Source organism: Rhinatrema bivittatum, chromosome 2, assembly GCF_901001135.1.
Source record: "Rhinatrema bivittatum chromosome 2, aRhiBiv1.1, whole genome shotgun sequence".
Taxonomy (NCBI): domain Eukaryota; kingdom Metazoa; phylum Chordata; class Amphibia; order Gymnophiona; family Rhinatrematidae; genus Rhinatrema; species Rhinatrema bivittatum.
Window position 1 is genome coordinate 661,579,865 of NC_042616.1, and position 21,783 is coordinate 661,601,647.

Genomic DNA, 21,783 nt, shown 5'->3' on the forward strand with positions numbered 1-21,783 from the left:
TGGGGTAGATTTTCGGGTCGTACGCGCGTATCGTAAGCGCGTACCCCTTTGAAAATCTACCCCATTGCTTTCATTTTATATATATATATATATATATATATATATATATTGTTTTTCCTTAAATAAAAGCTCTAAATCATCAGTTTTATTTATTACATGCTACAAAATATATCTCCGAGTGTGATACAATATTTAAAAACATTAGATTGGAAAATTCCCAGTCATTCATAGATACATTTAAAAGGATTCTCTAGTAATGTAAAATGACACTTTAGAAGGCACAGACCTGATAAATATTTTGTAGAGGTAGCAGTGGATTGAACTAAACTATGATTTTTTTTATCAGTGACTGCAACAGCAACAGAAATTCCATTGCATCGTTCACCAGTGTCTGCAGTAGTCAGTGCAGTTCCTATTTCCACAGCGATGAAATGGATTCAGGTAAGTTAAACATGATAAATGAGCTCATCATTGTCCCATCAATATAGTGGAAGTAGTTTTAATGCGGCCCTTACTTGCTCTGGTTACCTGTTTTTGTTTTGTTTTTTCTTTTTCTTACTCCTGTTGGGCAGCAGAGGTGTAGGCCTGTGTGTTCTGCTGCTCCATGCATGTTCTGAGGGTTCTTTACAGCACGGCCAGATTTCCAGCCCCAGTGAATACCAGAGTGGATTAGCATCCAAGGGTGTCATGGGTCCGGGTCCAAGTCCAGATAAGGGGAGGAACTAATCTCCAGGGCCCCTGGCGCTTTCAGTGAACAATCACAGTCAGTGCTCACACTCTAGCTCTAGGATTTCCAACATCCAGAACAGGAGCAAGGAAACAAAAATTAGCAGGGATTACTCACTCTAATGTCCACTCATCCAGTGCTCTGGCATTCACTGACAAAACAAAGCAGAGTCCAATGTGGTGTTCAAAATAGATTGTTTTTGGCAACAAAGAAAAATAACCAAGCCATAACTAAAATAAAGATAAAGCAGCATACAGCAGATCACCAACATAAAACATATGGTTTCCTTGTCTATTATACATTTTCTCACATCTCTTCCACTTCTTGCACCTTCATCCTTGGAACTGTATCCTCACCAAGGAGGCTGGGATACTTAGGGGTAGATTTTTAAAAGTGTGCACGCTTCCTGGCGTGCACACATGAATGCACCATTTAATAACGTGCACGTTCCGGCGCGCGCATGTTATAAAATTGGTGGGCTGCGTGCACATGCGAGCTGGATTTTATAATCCGCATGCGCATGTGTGGGCTGCATGCGCAGGGGGCCAAATTTTCAAAAAATACACATAGTGATGAGATTGGGCCTCTTTCCAACCCACCTACCTAACCTCCCATTCCCTTCCCCTCTCCTCTCTGCCCCTTATCCCTATCTTATCTAACCCCCAAAGTATTGTTTTACGTTTTGCTCCTCTTCTGGAGCAGTATTAACTTGCATGTGCCGGCACGCTTCCCCGGCAGAGCGGCAGATGGCCGCTGTACTGGTCGCCTCCAGCCCCACCTCTCCCCACCCCTCCCTGCCCCCCCGGGAACATCTCTTTATCTGGGCCCGGCACTTCGGCGCGTAACGAGGGTTACGCTCATGGCCGGGTCCCTTTCAAAATGCGTGCAACGCACGCAAGGCCCGGCCATGCACATAACCCCCGTTTTTTAGGTGCACAAGGCAATTAAAATTCGCCTGAGTGCCTCTCCATAATAAACTGGCCAGTTGGAAAAACATATAATCAAGCACCAAAGCTAGAAAAATACAAAAATCCCAGAATATGGGTCAAAACTCTTAAACTGTAATCCAGAATTTCAGAAAGTCTCCTTAATTCTTTCAGCTTCTCTTCACCCCAGCCTTAACCTGTAGCCTGGGCAAAAAGTTGAAAGCTCACATTTCTCTTCACCTTTGCTCTTCTGGTCTCTTGGGCAAAAAGAAAAAAATAACCCAGTCTTTCTGGATTCCAGGGGGGAACCCGTTCTTCCAGACTGCTCACAGTTCCAAATTCTCCCCTGCAGTCCTCAGCAAAAATCCTTCTGCTCCTTTGTATCAAAGAGCTTAGGGAGTGAGCAATGACCCAGCTACAACTCCTACTCCCATCTCTTTTTGCTTTGAGATGAAGGGGGTGATCTCCTGCTTCTTTTCCTCTCTCCAGTCACCTTCCCTCTTCAAACCCTCTGACTATCTCCTGCCCTCTAAAGAACCAAGCATGCTCCAGGGGGGCTATATACCCCTTGAAGCCTTTCCCCCAAAAAGGTGGGATTTTGGCAAGGGGAGATTTCAAAAATGCAAACTAGGGATGTGAATCGTTTTAGGACGATTAAAATTATCGTCCGATAATTTTAATATCGTCTTAAACCGTTATGGAACACAATACAATACAGATTCTAACGATTTATCGTTATAAATCGTTAGAATCGTGAGCCGGCACACTAAAACCCCCTAAAACCCACCCCCGACCCTTTAAATTAAATCCCCACCCTCCCGAACCCCCCCCCAAATAACTTAAATAACCTGCGGGTCCAGCGGCGGTCCGGAACGGCAGCGGTCCGGAACGGGCTCCTGCTCCTGAATCTTGTCGTCTTCAGCCGGCGCCATTTTCCAAAATGGCGCCGAAAAATGGCGGCGGCCATAGACGAAAAAGATTGGACGGCAGGAGGTCCTTCCGGACCCCCGCTGGACTTTTGGCAAGTCTCGTGGGGGTCAGGAGGCCCCCCACAAGCTGGCCAAAAGTTCCTGGAGGTCCAGCGGGGGTCAGGGAGCGATTTCCCGCCGCGAATCGTTTTCGTACGGAAAATGGCGCCGGCAGGAGATCGACTGCAGGAGGTCGTTCAGCGAGGCGCCGGAACCCTCGCTGAACGACCTCCTGCAGTCGATCTCCTGCCGGCGCCATTTTCCGTACGAAAACGATTCGCGGAGGGGAAATCGCTCCCTGACCCCCGCTGGACCTCCAGGAACTTTTGGCCAGCTTGTGGGGGGCCTCCTGACCCCCACGAGACTTGCCAAAAGTCCAGCGGGGGTCCGGAAGGACCTCCTGCCGTCCAATCTTTTTCGTTTATGGCCGCCGCCATTTTTCGGCGCCATTTTGGAAAATGGCGCCGGCTGAAGACGACAAGATTGAGGAGCAGGAGCCCGTTCCGGACCGCCGCTGGACCCGCAGGTTATTTAAGTTATTTGGGGGGGGGGTTCGGGAGGGTGGGGGATTTAATTTAAAGGGTCGGGGTGGGTTTTAGGGGGTTTTAGTGTGCCGGTTTTTCGATTTTCGATTTTTTCGATTTTTAACGATGTTCCGGCGAGGGATGGGGTTCGGGAGGGTGGGGGATTTAATTTAAAGGGTCGGGGGTGGGTTTTAGGGGGTTTTAATGTGCCGGTTTTTCGATTTTTCGATTTTTCGATTTTTAACGATTTTTAACGATTTTTCACGATATTTTACCCCCCCAAACGGCAACAATACGATTCCCTCCCCCTCCCAGCCGAAATCGATCGTTAAGACGATCGAGGACACGATTCACATCCCTAAACCCCACTCCCAATGCCTAAAGAAGGAAAATTATTTGGAATAATGTTAGTGACGGGCAAAGCCCCCATTGCACTAGCATACACCGACTTCCCCAATTGTGGTCTTACCAATGTGTTAACCTACTACAACTTCCGGGATTGATCATTAAACAACGTAGCATTATGTCTGATACCTGCCAGCAGGATGCCAGCCACAGCTGTGCATGGTTGCTGAAGAGAGTGTGACTACTGCAAAGCAGCACCATCACTGCATGTATTATTATATTAATTTACAGAAAAAAAGATTTTTAAAAGGCTAGCAATATCAAAACATAAATTCCAAGTAGCTTCCAAAAAAACTCCTATTTATACAGGGGTAAATATTCAAATACTACTTAGCCAGGCAAATCAGGTTTATCTGGCTAAGTGGCTGATGCTGGATATCTGGCTATACCACTTAGCTGAATGAGTGACTTATCTGGCAAATAATTAGCCGTATAGTCAGTGGGTGGGCAGTAGACGTAACTGGGTGGTGCCTCCTATCCAGTTAACTGAGCCAGAAAAGTAGCAGTATTGAGCTTTATCCATTTAAGATATCCAGATAAGTTAGATGTGGCCTATAATAGGTCTAAACTTAGCTGGATAAGCTTATCTGGCTACCTTTAATACTTATCCAGGTATATTCAATGGCATCCGCAAGTCTGACTCATGAGACATTAAAACAAACGGTCCTCTTAGTATCATTGTGACACTTAAATTTACTGCATACGGTGTTGAAAAATGAAGTATATTAGCTTGATTTTAAAAATAAATTCTTCTGGACTCACAATTTAGACACCAATAGCAAGGAGCGCTTAGCTATGGGTGTCTTCTGCAACCTCAGCAAAATTGGCAAGGAGAATCAGGATAAAAATGGACACTCGTGTTGAACGCCCTTTGCAATTGTGGGCTTCCAGTTCATTTGAGCGCTAGGGTTGCACAATTCTCCCCTAGCCCAGGGCATGTAGCAAGCCCTCTCAGAATGATTATGAAGCAGCCTGAGGATCCTAGCATTTAAATGGATTTATTATAAGTGGTTCACACAGATAATAAACGGCTTGGAATTTTAAACTGTATATATGTTGTAAGTGATATGCACAAATGTAATATAAAACTTCTAAAAAGTGGGCCTATGATTTAAAATGTGGTGTGATTTTCTCTGAGAAAATTGTTCACAGTGTTTTTCCACGCATGATATCCCTTTGCTACATTCATTTAAGAGCACATAAGTAGTATCTCATGTTGAAACAAATAAATATATGAATAGGAGGGTTTTTTTGGCAGCTACTTTTGAAATATATGTAATTATATTAATTCCACAGCCAAAGCGAATTTAAATGATCACAGATGTTCATTTTATTGAATTTAAATTTTCAGGTTATTCTCTGTTCTTACACATGATTTTTCTTTTAACTGAATCATTTCTACATCAGTTCAAGTGACTATTTTAATAGTAGTGAAAGTGGCTATACTTTCTCTGCTATTTATTGATTTAATGTTTGATAATTTTTGTTCAAATTAGCTTTTGTGTCTTATGGATATATTTTACTTTTGTTATAAACTTTGGTTTATACCTTGTTTCCCCACCTTGAGTTTCTTGGAAAGGTGAGTAAATGAGGTAATAATAATAAATTAAGAAAAGTGTGATAGTACTGCTGACAACTTTTAGAAAAAAAAAAGTCTCTGGGCAATGTCCCGTCACTTTGCAATGCATCCCATTTCCATTGCACTCTTTTAGTCTTCCGCTTCCATTTTACCCATTTTACACATTAGAAAAGTATCCTAGGACCCTCCCACTGACTGGAGAATAACTGCTACCCACCACCAAGCGGACGTTCTGTGTTAAATTCTCAGGCTGGGCTTCTGCTCCCTGGGAGAATCGGGGCTGGGGCTGCTTGGTCATCCTTCAACAATGCCACCTTGTGGCCAGACTTGGGATTTAGATTAGCCAAGTCAAGAGATCAAGTGCAAGGTAGTAAACTGGATAAACTAGGTGGGCCTTTCAGTCTCAGTGTGCAGTCAGATAATCTATTTGTTTTTTGGTCCTAAAAGAAAGCAAGAGCTGGGGGTGAGCCTGGAGTGCATATAAAAAATAGGGGAGAATCCCTTATGTGGTTGCGAATGAAGGTTCATGGTGCTGTAGCCCAGTAGACAATAGGGGCTGGTTCTGACTGAGCTGGAAGCTGAACAGGAGAAGGAGAAAAAAAGGATTCTAGATAAGAAGTCTGATGAATGAATTAATTACTGTGTAGTAGGAAAAGGGACTCATGTTACCCAGCCAAAAAAAAAATATTAGAAGACCACCAAAGTGATTGGCTAGATTGAAAATCCTTTCTTTATTTAAGTTTATATTTTAAGATGAGCGTGGTCGGGACTAAGGTGAGGCAAATTTTTGTGCTACAGAAAGGGCAATGGATGATGGCATTTTTGCCTGTGTGAAAATGTTTACAGAAAATGTTTTGTTCTGCTACATTTTTGTAGCTTTGAATTTGCGGGCTAATATTAAAAGGGCCACATGCGTAAAAAGCGGGGGATAGGCACGTTGAACGCATGTGCGCAGGTCTTAAAATTGACCCCTTATTGTGAAAACCTGGGAATGAAACTACAAAACAGGGGACAATGGCTATCTTTTTAATCTCTTCCCCCCATATGTTTTAAATTTTAAACACAATTTTTGATAAATTAATGAAAATCTTGATAAGTAAAAAATTAACTTTTCACACATACGCACCACACGCTTTTAAAGAATGGTTCATTGTCCAAAAAGCTTGCATTTTAAAAGATATGCCACTCTGATGTAGGAATTATCACCTGTACCCAGCTACTTCACTGGTTTTCTTTTAACAAATTTTAGAATTGTCTAGTGCTTTTACATCATATGTATTTTGGCTTCTATTTTGTGCAGTTTGTAGTTGTGCAAAACGTTATGCATAGGGCAGAATCCAATATCTTTTTTGCACCTTGAGAAAAAAAAGACCAAAAATGCAATGGACTGAATATCTCTGGATTTTTGTCCATTTATTCAGCTCAAGAGTTTTGCTTTTTATGGTCAGTATGTTTGCCCAAACATTGTGGAATGCAAAATGTTGTCATTATGAAACTTTTAAGATATTCCCTTTGTAATATAAGATCAGTGTCTGGTTCTCAAATGGGTCACTAGAGACTGGCACTTGAGTAACAAGTCATGAAGAAGCACAATAGTCAGAACATTTTTATTGTGGTCTTCAGAATTTATATTTTTAGCTTTAATTGATACAGTATCTTCAAATTCATTGTCCTTAACATTATCTAAAGTATTAGAACTATAGAGAAAAAAAATGCAAGAAATAATGATTTGGAATAACTTGATTTTGTGCTAGGTTCCTTAATCCTGTCACACAGTAGTTGTTTATAAGGTTCACAACCAGAAAATGAACAGGAATAATATTGTGAGATGTATCTATGTTTTCAAAATGCTTAAAAAATTACTTATAACTGTCATTAATTTATACCTAGGTGATGAACTTCCCATAAGTGTACGCATTTCCCATGATAAACAAGATAAACTTCATAACTGCCTGGAGAATCTTTTTAGTCAGGTATGGAGAATATGGTTAAACTCTCAAGACATAAATATATATCCCAGAGTGTAAATTTAGTCTTTTTTGTTCTTGTTATAGTTTTTAGTTTTTTTATTTTATCATGATTTTATTTGTTTTTTTAAAATCCCTTGATTTCTAATCTGTTTATGAAACGATGATATTGTGATAGCTGTTTATTTTTTATGTTGCTTTATTATCTATGTTTAGTTGTAAACCGCTTTGATCTCCTTTTTTGGAGCAGCGGTATACAAGAGTTTTTAAAATAAATGAAATAAATAAAACACCACAGTGCACAATCTCTGCTTTCTCTTGGAATAATTAAAATCTGAATTTCACTGTTAAGAGCTAGTAATACAATAGCAAATGTTGGTTAATAGCAATGAGGTGAACTTTCAAAGAGTTACATGCATAAAAATTAGCACATATAACCGTAAGTATCCTGTACTCGCGCAATCACTATTTTATACATATCAAAGTATACTGGCACTTTAGGTTTTATATGCACAAAAAAAATGGGCGGTCTAGATTCATTCTCGGGTGGGGCCAACAGTCACGTGTCTGTTACTTAACTACATACAATTGGCAACCTACTTGCATAATTTTACACCTGCTGATCATCTTGAATGCATGATATCAGACTTGTTTGTTGTGCGCTATTGGGTGAGAGGTCTGGGTGAAGTGGGGGAGTTCACGCTGAAGAACCAGGAAGGTCTCAATGACCTGGAGAAGGACTGGATGAAATCTGGTAATTTCGATTACATATGCATGTTTTAATATATACCAACCCTCACGCGTGAAACAGGTTTCATGCGAGCAAGTCCTACTTCATTTTCGTGTATAAAATATGTATGTAGATATTTTTAAAATTGGTAGGAAAAGTATGTGTGTCTAATGCATTGAAATTCTTGCTTTCAATACATTGCACGTATTCGTACATAGGCATTCGCATATTTTGTAAAGTACATATACAATTGATATACATGGGTTACAAAATACTGTCGTATATCTTTGTGTCGCCATATGCGTGTGTATTTGTGGCTGTGCAGAGTTGTTGCTTTTTTATGTTTATTTAGAACTGCACAAGTGTACACAATAAAGGATTAATACAACAAAAAGGTATTGTTACATACAGACAGTAAGACAATCTGCAAGTGTGAACAGCAAATTTAAACCAGAATGTATGAATATTACATTAAGACACCCTCATGGCTACAAACCCCCCTCCCCCCAAAAAAAAACCCCAAAAAAACCCCGGGTTTTCCCTTTTTACTCAGCTATAACAACCTGAGTTCACCAATCCCAATAAGGTTTCCAGTAGAGATGTGAATCGTTTTCCATATCGTCTTAACGATAGAAATCGTGTGGCAGGAGAAGAAAATCGTGTTTGGCATGATTATTTCGTTGAAAAATCGTTAAAAATCGTTTTTTCCGATTAGTGCGCACTAACTCGAGTTAGTGCGCACTAACTCCCCGTTAGTGCGCACTAACTCGAGTTAGTGTGCACTAACTCAAAATGATACAAATAGACACTTTCCAGGTCACTGAAGGTCAGTTAGGAATGAATATGTGTTCCTATTGGCTGGCAGCCCTCTTATCTATTGATGTTACCAAGGTTACCACTGAGGTGATGGTTGGGGGGATGGGAAATGGAACTGGAAACTCATGAACACCAACAGAAAATGAAACAAAGTGTTCACACTTCCCAGGTCAGTAAAGGTCACTTAGGAATGAATTTGTATTCCTATTGGCTGGCTGTGCTCTTATCTATTGATGTTACCAAGGTTACCACTGAGGTAATGGTTGGGGGGATGTGAAATGGAAACAGTTGGAAGCTTGACATGTGATGATCAGCACTCACGTGACTAGAACTTCTTTGTTTATTATTTTTGTTAGCAGACACGTGCATGTTGAATTTGCCAATCACTGTGCATTTTAGAAAGGTGGTCCTGGCTGGAACTGTACACAGTTCAAATATATGTAATTGATTCTTGGTAAGTGTATTTTTTAAGTAGCCACACTGGCACAAGTATGTTTACTTTTCCTCCTCCTTAACTCACTAGCTCAGCTTTGTAAGAAGGGCTTCTCTGCTTGAGTGAGGGTCAGGCAGCTCCCCCCTGTCTGTGAAGCCAGCCTCTCACTAGTAATGCAGGGAGGGAGCTGTCTCAGACTTCACCATCCTCCCCCCCCCCTCACCCACACACCATTCACTAGCTGGGACATGGGGGAAGTCAGGAGTGAGGGTCAGGCAGCTCCCCCCTGTCTGTGAAGCCAGCCTCTCACTAGTAATGCAGGGAGGGAGCTGTCTCAGACTTCACCATCCTCCCCCCCCCCTCACCCACACACCATTCACTAGCTGGGACATGGGGGAAGTCAGGAGTGAGGGTCAGGCAGCTCCCCCCCTGTCTGTGAAGCCAGCCTCTCACTAGTAATGCAGGGAGGGAGCTGTCTCAGACTTCACCATCCTCCTCCCCCCCCCCCTCACCCACACACCATTCACTAGCTGGGACATGGGGAAAGTCAGGAGTGAGGGTCAGGCAGCTCCCCCCTGTCTGTGAAGCCAGCCTCTCACTAGTAATGCAGGGAGGGAGCTGTCTCAGACTTCACCATCCTCCCCCCCCCCCCTCACCCACACACCATTCACTAGCTGGGACATGGGGGAAGTCAGGAGTGAGGGTCAGGCAGCTCCCCCCTGTCTGTGAAGCCAGCCTCTCACTAGTAATGCAGGGAGGGAGCTGTCTCAGACTTCACCATCCTCCTCCCCCTCCCCCTCACCCACACACCATTCACTAGCTGGGACATGGGGGAAGTCAGGAGTGAGGGTCAGGCAGCTCCCCCCTGTCTGTGAAGCCAGCCTCTCACTAGTAATGCAGGGAGGGAGCTGTCTCAGACTTCACCATCCTCCTCCCCCCCCCCCTCACCCACACACCATTCACTAGCTGGGACATGGGGGAAGTCAGGAGTGAGGGTCAGGCAGCTCCCCCCTGTCTGTGAAGCCAGCCTCTCACTAGTAATGCAGGGAGGGAGCTGTCTCAGACTTCACCATCCTCCCCCCCCCCTCACCCACACACCATTCACTAGCTGGGACATGGGGGAAGTCAGGAGTGAGGGTCAGGCAGCTCCCCCCTGTCTGTGAAGCCAGCCTCTCACTAGTAATGCAGGGAGGGAGCTGTCTCAGACTTCACCATCCTCCCCCCCCCCCCTCACCCACACACCATTCACTAGCTGGGACATGGGGGAAGTCAGGAGTGAGGGTCAGGCAGCTCCCCCCTGTCTGTGAAGCCAGCCTCTCACTAGTAATGCAGGGAGGGAGCTGTCTCAGACTTCACCATCCTCCCCCCCCCCCCTCACCCACACACCATTCACTAGCTGGGACATGGGGGAAGTCAGGAGTGAGGGTCAGGCAGCTCCCCCCTGTCTGTGAAGCCAGCCTCTCACTAGTAATGCAGGGAGGGAGCTGTCTCAGACTGGTATCAGGGTTAGGGCACTGTGTACAGGAAGATCACAACACTCCTGGTATTAATAGGGATAGGGCACTGTAAGAGATGACTGTAGTAGATTGAATAAAGATCTGATGTTTCTGCTCTCCTCACACCAAACAAAAACAACACACAAGCAGAGAAGCCCTTCTTACAAAGCTGAGCTAGTGAGTTAAGTAGGAGGAAAAGTAAACATACTTGTGCCAGTGTGGCTACTTAAAAAATACACTTACCAACAATCAATTACATATATTTGAACTGTGTACAGTTCCAGCCAGGACCACCTTTCTAAAATGCACAGTGATTGGCAAATTCAACATGCACTAGCATTTCAGGTGCCTGCTAACAAAAATAATAAACAAACAAGTTCTAGTCACGTGAGTGCTGATCATTACATTACTTTTTTTGTCAAGCTTCCAACTGTTTCCATTTCACATCCCCCCAACCATTACCTCAGTGTTAGCCTTGGTAACATCAATAGATAAGAGCACAGCCAGCCAATAGGAATACAATTACATACATACATATTCATTCCTAAGTGACCTTTACTGACCTGGGAAGTGTGAACACTTTGTTTCATTTTCTGTTGGTGTTCGTTAGTTTCCAGTTCCATTTCCCATCCCCCCAACCATCACCTCAGTGGTAACCTTGGTAACATCAATAGATAAGAGGGCAGCCAGCCAATAGGAACACATATTCATTCCTAACTGACCTTCAGTGACCTGGAAAGTGTTTATTTGTATCATTTTCAGTTAGTGCGCACTAAATCGAGTTAGTGCGCACTAACGGGGAGTTAGTGCGCACTAACTCGATTTAGTGCGCACTAACACGATTTAACGATTTTTAACGATAAATCGTTAGAATTTCTATTGTATCGTGTTCTATAACGATTTAAGACGATATTAACATTATCGGATGATAATTTTAATCGTTGAAAAACGATTCACATCCCTAGTTTCCAGACTGTATCATAATGATCCATTTTATCATTTAACATACTGGTCAATTTATCCAGGTCTGCTATCTCTGCTACCTTTGTCTTCCAACCCTTTAACATACGTGATCATTTCCAAAAGTGGGCTATAGTGAGGCGAGCTGCATGTAATAGGTGGCCTGCCAGCTAATGCCATCCACGCATATCTGATCTGTTTGGCCACTATCTTATTAACCCCAGGGCGGGAGTCAAGACCAATTGCTGGTTACAAATGCATTTAATATGGGACTGAATCTCTGCCCAGAAAGATTGAAAATGGCTGCACTGAAAGGCTGAAAATGGCTGCACTGAAAGGCTGAAAATGGCTGCATTCCCACCACATATTCTATCACAGCCACAACCTCTCCAACACTCCTTTCCCGCTGCATCGAACTGGGCTAAACGCATAGGAATGTACTATAACCAATGTAATAGTTTGAATTATAGTTCTTGTCCTTTCCCACATATGGTTATCTTTCGAGATCTTTTCCAAGTTAATTTCCAATCTTTACTCTCCCAGGCCATTCCCAGTTCAGCATTCTAAGTTCAGATCTCAAACCATTCCATATCTCATGCTCTCCAGACCCAGCCCATATTGAAAAATAAAGTTCAGACATTAAATGCCTCACCTGTAGTTTACAACACACCAACCTTCCACCTCATTACACTCCTCCTGAATTACTCTGACAACCAGTTTCTTAACAATGTCTTTACATAGTTGCATATATAAGTACCTGGTTGAGGGCTGTATTTGAAATTCTTCCACCAAGTCTGTAAAAGATTTTAGCTCTCCATCCTCCACCAATTGACCCAAATATTTTAAACCCCTCGTACCCCATACAATCATATCAGGAGAGAATGTACATTGTGAAAGCTGCGGGTTATCCCATAGGGGGTATCATATATGAATGAGAGCCCGCAGGCAATTTTATAAGGCGTTGGACTAACCTCCAAACCCTTAAAGTAAGTGCCACAATGTTATTATTCCGCATAGCAGAACTGAGGGTATTCGAGGTAGAAGGCATATAAAGAAGAGACACCAAACTTCACCCTCTGGCAGCCTATCTCTCTATATCTAACCAGGTTGGCAAAGGGTTAACTCCTCCCCATTCCCATAAGCAGACAAGATGGCAAGCCCAATAATACCACTTAAACTCCGGGAAAGCCAGACCTCCCAGATTCCTATTGTTTAATCAATTCAGAGTACTCTAACCAAGGTGGTTTACCCTGCCAGAGAAAACTCAAAAGGGCACTTTTAAAAGTTCTGAACACTGAGAGAGGAATGCTGCAGGACAGGTGCATAAATAAATAAAATAAATGAGGAAAGATTACCATTTTTACTATATTTACCCTGCCCAGTAAAGAAATCGGTAGCTGCTTCCAGATCTTTACGAATCATAGCAAATCTTGGGGCAAAATTATTCTTATACAGACTGGAAACATTTTTTTGAAATCCAGATACCCATGTATTGGATCCCATTGTGGGCTCTCTGCAAAAGATTGATACCCTGCACCTTTTGGTTCTCCATTGCAATGAACATTATCTTGGATTTAGAATAATAGTGCATCCTGACAGGGAACCATATAAATCTAGAAGCTAATGATATATGATTAATGCTAATGATTTAATAATTAATGCTCAAACGGGCGGATTTTAAAAGCCCTGCTCGCGTAAATCCGCCCGGATTTATGCGAGCAGGGCCTTGCGCGCCAGCGCGCCTATTTTCCATAGGCCGCCGGCACGTGCAGAACCCCGGGACACGCGGGGCGTGTCGGGGCGTGTGGGGGGCGGGGCCGAACGACGCGGCATTTTGGGGGGCGGAATGCGGCATTTTGGGGGGGGGCCTGGGGGCGTGGTTTCGGGCCGGGGCATTCCGGGGGCGTGGCCGCACCCTCCGGAGCCGCCCCCGGGTCGGGTCTCGGCGCGCCAGCAGCCCGCTGGCATGCGTGGCGCGCCGAGACCTATGCCCGCTGGCATGCGTGGATTTACGTCTCCCTCCAGGAGGCGTAAATCCATGGATAAAGGTAGGGGGGGGGGTTTAGATAGGGCCGGGGGGGGGTGGGTTAGGTAGAGGAAGGGAGGGGAAGGTGAGGGGAGGGCGAAAGAGAGTTCCCTCCGAGGCCGCTCTGATTTCGGAGCGGCCTCGGAGGGAACGGAGGCAGGCTGCGCGGCTCGGCACGCGCCGGCTGCCCAAAATCGGCAGCCTTGCGCGTGCCGATCCAGGATTTTAGAGGATACGTGCGGCTATGCGCGTATCTTATAAAATCCAGCGTACTTTTGTTTGCGCCTGCTGCGCAAACAAAAGTACGCGATCGCGCAGTTTTTAAAAATCTACCCCTAAAGTTTTAATGTTCCATTGTTTAATACCCTAATGTTTAATGCTCTAATGTTTAATGGCTCTCCCAATTGTTTCCTTTGAATGTTCTTATGTTCGTATTTCGCTTAAACTTAATGTTTTAATGTAACGCCCACCCGCGACTGTTCTGTTGTACTGTAAACCGGTGTGATCTGTATATCATACAGCAATGTCGGTTTATAAGAATTCAAAATAAATAAATAAATAAATAAATAAATCTAGAAACTGACGCAGCATCTGTCAAAAAAATAGAGATATTTTATGAGATTTCTTCCCTCCCCCCCCCAGTGAAAAACCATGGATTTGCTGGGATACTTGAACTGCCTGCGCCATAGGTTCTATCACTAAATCAAAAAGTATGGGTGAGAGGGGGCACCCTTGACTCATGCCCCTCTGGATCCCAAAAAAAATCAGAGACCATTCCTCTGGATATCACCCATGCCTTAGTCCTGTATATAACGCCCTAACCCAGGATATGAAAAGTTCATGAAAATGTAAATGGTTGAGCACTAAATATGAAGGGCCAGGAGACGCAGTTGAAAGCTTTATCCTCATCCATTGATACTATTGCTATTCTGGTCTTTTTTTTACTAGCTATGTTCAGAATATTGATAAACGCCTCGTGTTATTAGTAGAGATGTGCCCCTTGATGAATCCCGTTTGATCTGGGTGGATCAAGTCAGGTATAATATCTTCTAACCTGAGTTGCAATATTAATCAACGAGATCGGCCTGTACAAAGAACAATCTAAGGGATCTTTTGGTTTTTTATATAGCAGAACTATCAGCTCTTCAGTTAGAGTGCCCATGTCTGCCCCAGAAGTGCATAGATAATTAAACATCATTTGTAAATGTGGCACTACCTGGTCTGCAAATGCTCTGAAAAACTCAATGCGAAAGCCATCTGGACCTGGGCTTTTTCCTCCTGCCATTTTTTTTTATTGTCACTAATATCTCATCTGCAGTTATTGGGGATACCAGGCACAGAGCATCTTCCAGGAATGGTTAATAAAATGGAAAATGTCATAATGCCTCTATATCGCTCCATGGTGAGCCCGCACCTTGAATACTGTGTACAATTCTGGTCGGCACATCTAAAAAAAGATATAATTGCGATGGAGAAGGTACAGAGAAGGGCAACCAAAATGGTAAACGGGATGGAACATCTCTCCTATGAGGAAAGGCTGAAGAGGTTAGGGCTGTTCAGCTTGGAGAAGAGACGGCTGAGGGAGGACATGATAGAGGTCTTTAAGATCATGAGACGTCTTGAACGAGTAGATGTGAATTTTTCATTTACACTTTCAAATAATAGAAGGATTATTTATTTTATTTATTTATTTTTAATTTTTATATACCGAGGTTCTTATATCAGATACAAATCACTCCGGTTTACATAAAACAGTGAGATGCCCAAAAGGGAGGGGCTTTACATATAACTATAAAACAAAGTACAAATTGAACATGGCATAGAATAGTTACAAGAAAAACTTTTGAACTCAATATCATATTATAGTAACAAATAAAACAATGTATCATAGTATTGAAAAATAAAATAAAACAATAAAGCACAGTATATACAATAAAGTATATATTAAATATGATAGGGTATGTATAAGCACAGTATATACAATAAAGCATAGTATCTTAATAGGGAACAAGGGGACGGGTTGATGTGATTGATTACTGAATATATATTACGCGAGAATGCGAGCATCTAGGCAGAGTTAAGTGTCTGGAAAGGCTTGGTGGAAGAGCCAGGTTTTTAGTTTTTTTTTAACTCCTGATGACTAGGTTCAAGTCTTAGATCTGGTGGGAGCGCATTCCATTGGTGGGGGCCTGCTGAAGATAGTGCTCATTTCCTTAGTAATGTTTTTGCAGGTGGGGCATACAGTGTGCCTTTGTAGGCGCTTCTGATGGGTCTGGAGGATGTATGAGGTTGACGTTGTGTGCTTAGCATGATGGGCGCGAGTTTGTGAGTCGCTTTGTGAACGATTGTAAGAACTTTGAAGAGGATCCTATGTTTTATGGGAAGCCAGTGAAGGTTATGGAGGATTGGAGTGATATGTTCTCTTTTGTTGGTGTTTGTGAGGATTCTGGCGGCGGCGTTCTGTACCATCTGTAAGGGTTTGATCGTATTTGTGGGGAGTCCGAGTAGAAGGGAGTTACAGTAATCTAGCTTGGATAGTATGATGGATTGGAGTACTAGCCTGAAATCATTGAAGTGTAGGAGGGGTTTTAGCTTTCTGAGTACTTGTAATTTGTAAAAGCAATCCTTTGTGGTAGTGTTTATAAACTTTTTTAGGTTTTTGTCAAGCCAAGCTCCTAGATCCCTGACATCAGGAGAGAAATTGATATTTGAGTTTGTTGATTGAGAGGAGCTTGATGAGATGGTGGGGGGCATTCCATGAAGTTAGCAAGTAGCACATTTAAGACTAATCGGAAAAAAAATTCTTTTTCACTCACCGCACAATAAAGCTCTGGAATTTGTTGCCAGAGGATGTGGTTAGTGCAGTTAGTGTAGCTGGGTTCAAAAAAGGTTTGGATAAGTTCTTGGAGGAGAAGTCCATTAATGGCTATTAATCAAGTTTACTTAGAGAATAGACACTGCTATTAATTGCATCAGTAGCATGGGATATTCTTAGTGTTTGGGTAACTGCCAGGTTCTTGTGGCCTGGTTTGGCCTCTGTTGGAAACAGGACGCTGGGCTTGATGGACCCTTGGTCTGACCTAGTATGGCATGTTCTTATGTTCTAAAGCTCTAAAAAAGTTGTTATTGCCTCCTGTGCTGGGGTGGGCTGAGCCTTATAGAAGGAGGCAAAATGTGAGGCAAATTGCTTATTGATGTCTTCAGGTAAATACTTGATATCACCATTCAAATCCCGAATCCCATAAAACAATTGTGACTAAGACCACGCTTGGATCAGTTTAGCCAAGAGTAATCCTGCTTTTCCCCCATACTCATTGCATCGTTGTTTAGAATAACTCAATGTTTTTTCTATTTTAACCATCTCTAGTTGTTTCAGAGCGTCCCTCACCAGGGTAAATTCTTTCAGAGTTATAGGGGATCCCCCAGATTTATGCCTCTGTTCTAACAGTTTGATTTGATTTTCCAATCTTGTATTTTTTTGTTTGCGCTGATGATTAAGAAATAATTACCCCCCTCACTATTGCCTTGATAGCCTTCCAACTCAAAGTGGCGGTACAAGCATCAGCTTGGATAATACTCTCGTAATCCTGAATTGCTATCTTTATTTTTTGCATGAAAATTTTTTCCACTAACAGGGACATGTTAAGCTACCATGTTAAGCCTCCACGGTTTAAACTGCCCAGGATAATGAAGTATATCAAACTCTACCGCTACTGCATGATGATGTGATATAGTGCAGGATAAAATTTCTACATTTATGGCAGATGCTGCAAACAGCTCATTACATAGAGAATAATCTATACGACTGTAAGTCTGGTGTCTGGGGGAGTATAAAGTATAATCCTGGCTGGTGGTATAGTTCCCTCCATATATCAACCAATTGAAACAATTGCATAAAGTGATCATATAAACTCCCCTCTAAAGTAACATAACGACCTTCAGGATCACAGCTGGATGTATCTGTAATGAGATGTTTTTGTGGATCAAAATACAGACCCCTCTATGAGAGGAGTAAGAGGAGGCAAAAATCTGTCCCACCCATGATCTCTTAAGTTTCTCATGTTCTTTGGTGACCAGGTGTGTCTCCTGAAAGAAAGCTAGTGCTGCATTTTGGTTTTTAAGGATCTGTAAAATTCTAGATCTTTTTATCGGAGAAGAAATTCCCCTCACATTCAAAGAGATTATCCTTAAGTCATGAGGCATCTATCAAATACAACATATTAAGGAAATATATAACAGAGTGTTGTGAAATTTAACATAACATAACATAACACTTTATTTCAATGATCTATTTCGATCCAATATTATCTGAACATCTGTCTTATTGTCGTACCTTGCACTTTTTTTGTTTTTTTTAACTTTGCTTGATTAACAACTTGAACAAAGCTCAACATTCCCCCCCACCCCATAATACTACTGCATTTTCCCCTTATCATTTGAAAATCCCACTTAAATCCCAGAGCTCTTCCCGTAACACCTTCTTCACCCCACTCAGATTATCATAGTGTTTTACCTTACTTAAATCTCCCCTTATTGAAACAACAGATAGAAGTACCAAAATTGCAAAATTTGTATTCTGAAAGCAGGAAACCACCATGAAGACCAAAACTGAGTCCAGGGGTTCCTGCTACCAACCTGAGCAACCCAACAGAAAATCCAACGTCTAACCCCCTGAACAACTAAAAGAAGTATACTCCTACTAAAGTCCCTCTGAAATAGAAATTGCTCACCATCCCATCTCCCACACTCCTCCCCCCTCCCCCACCCCTTTCCTACCCAAACAAAAAGTCCAAAAAAGAAAAAGACATCGAGCATATGCATCTTTTGTTGCAGCCACTTGAATTCTGTATGTCTCCGGAGGCCATTCTGGAAACAGATAATTTTTATTGCCAGTCTCCGCTCCAAGTTGGATCATGGAAAAGACACTCTGCCATGTGGTGGTTTATGCAATGAACAGAATCAGAATTAATTGAGTATTTGGAGAAAAAGCCCATACGAGCTGCATGCCACTGAACCCAGTCCATCTCAAAAGTCTTAACAACATCAGGAAGTGTTCGTGCTGTTGTTGTGTCCACAAATGAAGGCTCAGCAAATCCAGGAGTACCAAAAGAGTTACTGTGCCTTCCCTCCCTTGCTAACATATCAGCATGGACTGGCTGGGTTAAGTTCTTTGAAACATTATTTAGGCCCTCCGCACAAAACTTCAATAATTTTGCATATCCTAATAAACTACCCCATACCTCAAAAATCCAAAGAAATTTAAAAAAAAGGGTCACTTACTCACTGAGAGCTTCCCCTTGCCTCATCAAGCAGGGTCACAGTCCAAAGCTAGGTCAGTAATTTGACCAGCTGCTTTCACTCACGATTCTGGCTGCTTGCTAGTTTGTTCCACGTGCTATCTAGGGGAAGAGCCACCAAGAGTTTGTAAAAATCATTGTGTTGCTGTAGCCGATTCAAAGATATGAGAGCAATTATTTACTGTAACATGCAGTCTGCCAGGATATAACAATGCATATTGTAGGCCTCGCTGGTGTAGCAGACGCTTCTCTTCCATAAAGCCCACACACTTTTTTTGCACTTGCTGGGAAAAGTCTAAGAAAAAGAAAATCTTGTGATTTTGATGTGATTGATTTCAATGCCTGGGCTTTGTCAAGGGACTTTAACTTTGTCCATATAATAATGAAATTGGAGGATTATGGCATGAGGTCTTCCCCCCTGTGCAAGAGGAGGGCACCAGGGCCTGATGTGCGTGTTCCACTTTGATGTGGCCATTTTTGCTGACTAGGCCCAAAAGTTTCAGAATCCACGTGGAAAAAAAGTTACCACATCTGGACCCTCCGATTGTTCAGGAAGTCCAACTTTTCTAATATTTTTCCTCCGGCCACAATTTTCTAAGTCATTGAGTTTTTCTTCTATAGTGAACAGTAGGGATATGTAGAAGGAAAAAATTAGTTTATTTTTTCATTTTGCTGGGACCCAAATTCATTTCATTAGTTTCATAGGGGGAAAAAAACAATTTGTTCATTAGTTTCATTCGTTTTTTGCTTGCCATTAAAGTCAATGGGGGACATATTTGCAGCCTATTTCTGGCTGTAGAATTGGTGTTTTCTTATCAATTCTGATGAAACTTCTGGGGAGCAATCATCAGAACAAGAAAAGAGCTCCAAGGTACTTAGACTATGGCAAGGTGGCACCAAAGTGGCATGAATAGCCTAAGGCATAATAAAGGGGCAAAGAGGTACCAGGAGTGGGCAAGAGTGCTTTAACAGAGGTGCAAAGCAGCAGCGAGAGTGCAAAAAACACACCACAGCTTCAAAAGAGAGCACCAATAACAGTTGCATGAACCCTCGAAGGCAGCACGACAGGCAAAGTAGCAAGACAAGTGGCATCAACATCCTACTGCACAATGAAAGGGAAACATAGCAAGCAGAAAGAGTGCCAGAAAAAAACCACAAGGCACTGATAAAGGGACAAAGCAGCAGCAAGACTAGCACCAACACACTGAGGTACCATGATAGTGGGAAGAACACCACAAGACCTTGCCTCAACGCCACCCGTCGCAAGCACTGGGAAGGAGAAAGGGAGTCCGCTGTCCTTGCATTTCCACGGGACTAGGACAAACCCTTGCCGGCGACCACCGCGCGCCTCTGAATGCGCAGCGCGTTCAACCGGCAGGCCCGCCTCCTCCTTTTCTCATCCCGCCGGGTAGCCGGGATCCAAGGGAACGCCGGCTTCCCCGAAAGGGAGAAGAGGGCGGGCGGGTCGCCCGGGGCCCCAGATGGATCAACGTCCCCAGGGTGGGGAAATCGGCAGGCAGGCACCACCTTTCTCCCCGCCCCACCACACAGGACATGGAGCTGTCCGGCAGAGCACTCTTCCATCCATGAGTTCCAGGTACCTAGCGCCTTTCCCCACGCACAATCTATGACAGGGCTGTGAGGTCACTTCTGACTCACAGGAAAGGGCTGGTTGTTGCTATGGATACTCCCACATGGCCTTTTCCTATTTCAAACGGACACTAAGAAAGCATTGCGAACCAAAAGAATGAAACTAATATGATATGCTTCATTCGTGGGGGATTGCCATGCGTTTCGCAAACCAACAAATCAAACGAACAGGGACCTATTCATTGCGGATTGCACATTTGTTGAAAATGAGCACATCCCTAGTGAACAGTTTGTGTTTAAGAACATCTACTTTCTTACAGGCTTCTGTTAGAGATAGTTCTAGCTTTTCCACCTGGGCCTCTGTTTCTGTGATATGTGCACTGTTATCTTGTGCAGAGGATACCAATTGCACCACTTTTTCTACCACCACTGCTTACTTTGCATTAATATCGGAGGTAATCTTATCAGAGAATTTCTCAAACATATCATGTAGTTGGTCGTTATGTCGCGTGGTGTGGCTGGAATCAGCCACACCTCTCATCTGAGATCAAGTCATCACCCGAGACAGAAATGTCCATGGTCAGTTCTTTAGTATTCCTTGGTGGTAGGGGCTTTTTATCCGCCCAATAAGCTGGTAGAGATCTTTTTGTTGTGTCCTTCATTATTGCAGTCATCACATTTAGCCAGATCAGAGAAAAATACAGGATAATTGAAAGCGGAGAGGGGAGCTCAGTTCAGCTGTATCTGCTCTCTAGCAGTGCATCACGTGACCCTCAAGGTTGTGCAGAGTTGTTTGAAAATTACATTCAATATGTATTATGGGGCGGATTTTAAGAGCCCTGCTCGCGTAAATCCGCCCGGATTTACGCGAGCAGGGCCCTGTGCGCTGGTAAGCCTATTTTACATAGGCCTACCGGCGCGCGCAGACCCCGGGACTCGCGTATGTCCCGGGGTTTTCGGAGGGGGGCGTGTCGGGGGCGTGTCGGGGGCGGGCCCGGTCGTCGCGGCGTTTCGGGGGCGTGTCGGCAGCGTTTTGGGGGCGGGTACGGGGCGTGGCTACGGCCCGGGGCGGTCCGGGGGCGTGGCCGCGCCCTCCGTACCCGCCCCCAGGTCGCGGCCCGGCGCACAGCAGGCCCGCTGGCGCGCGGGGATTTACGTCTCCCTCCGGGAGGCGTAAATCCCCCGACAAAGGTAAGGGGGGGGGTGTAGACAGGGCCGGGTGGGTGGGATAGGTAGGGGAAGGGAGGGTAAGGTGAGGGGAGGGCAAAGGAAAGTTCCCTCCGAGGCCGCTCCGATTTCGGAGCGGCCTTGGAGGGAACGGGGGGAGGCAGCGCGGCTC

The 21,783-nt window shown here is 43.7% G+C and overlaps 1 protein-coding gene across 1 annotated transcript in view; it reads left to right on the plus strand.

Annotated features, from left to right (window-relative positions):
• Positions 1 to 21,783, plus strand: part of PREX2 (phosphatidylinositol-3,4,5-trisphosphate dependent Rac exchange factor 2) — a 922,406-nt gene that overhangs the window by 505,405 nt on the left and 395,218 nt on the right. Inside the window, exons 27-28 of the mRNA XM_029591436.1 lie at positions 347 to 441; positions 7,020 to 7,102. Of these exons, the coding sequence (XP_029447296.1) occupies positions 347 to 441; positions 7,020 to 7,102 (178 nt within the window). The remainder of the gene's footprint in view (positions 1 to 346; positions 442 to 7,019; positions 7,103 to 21,783) is intronic.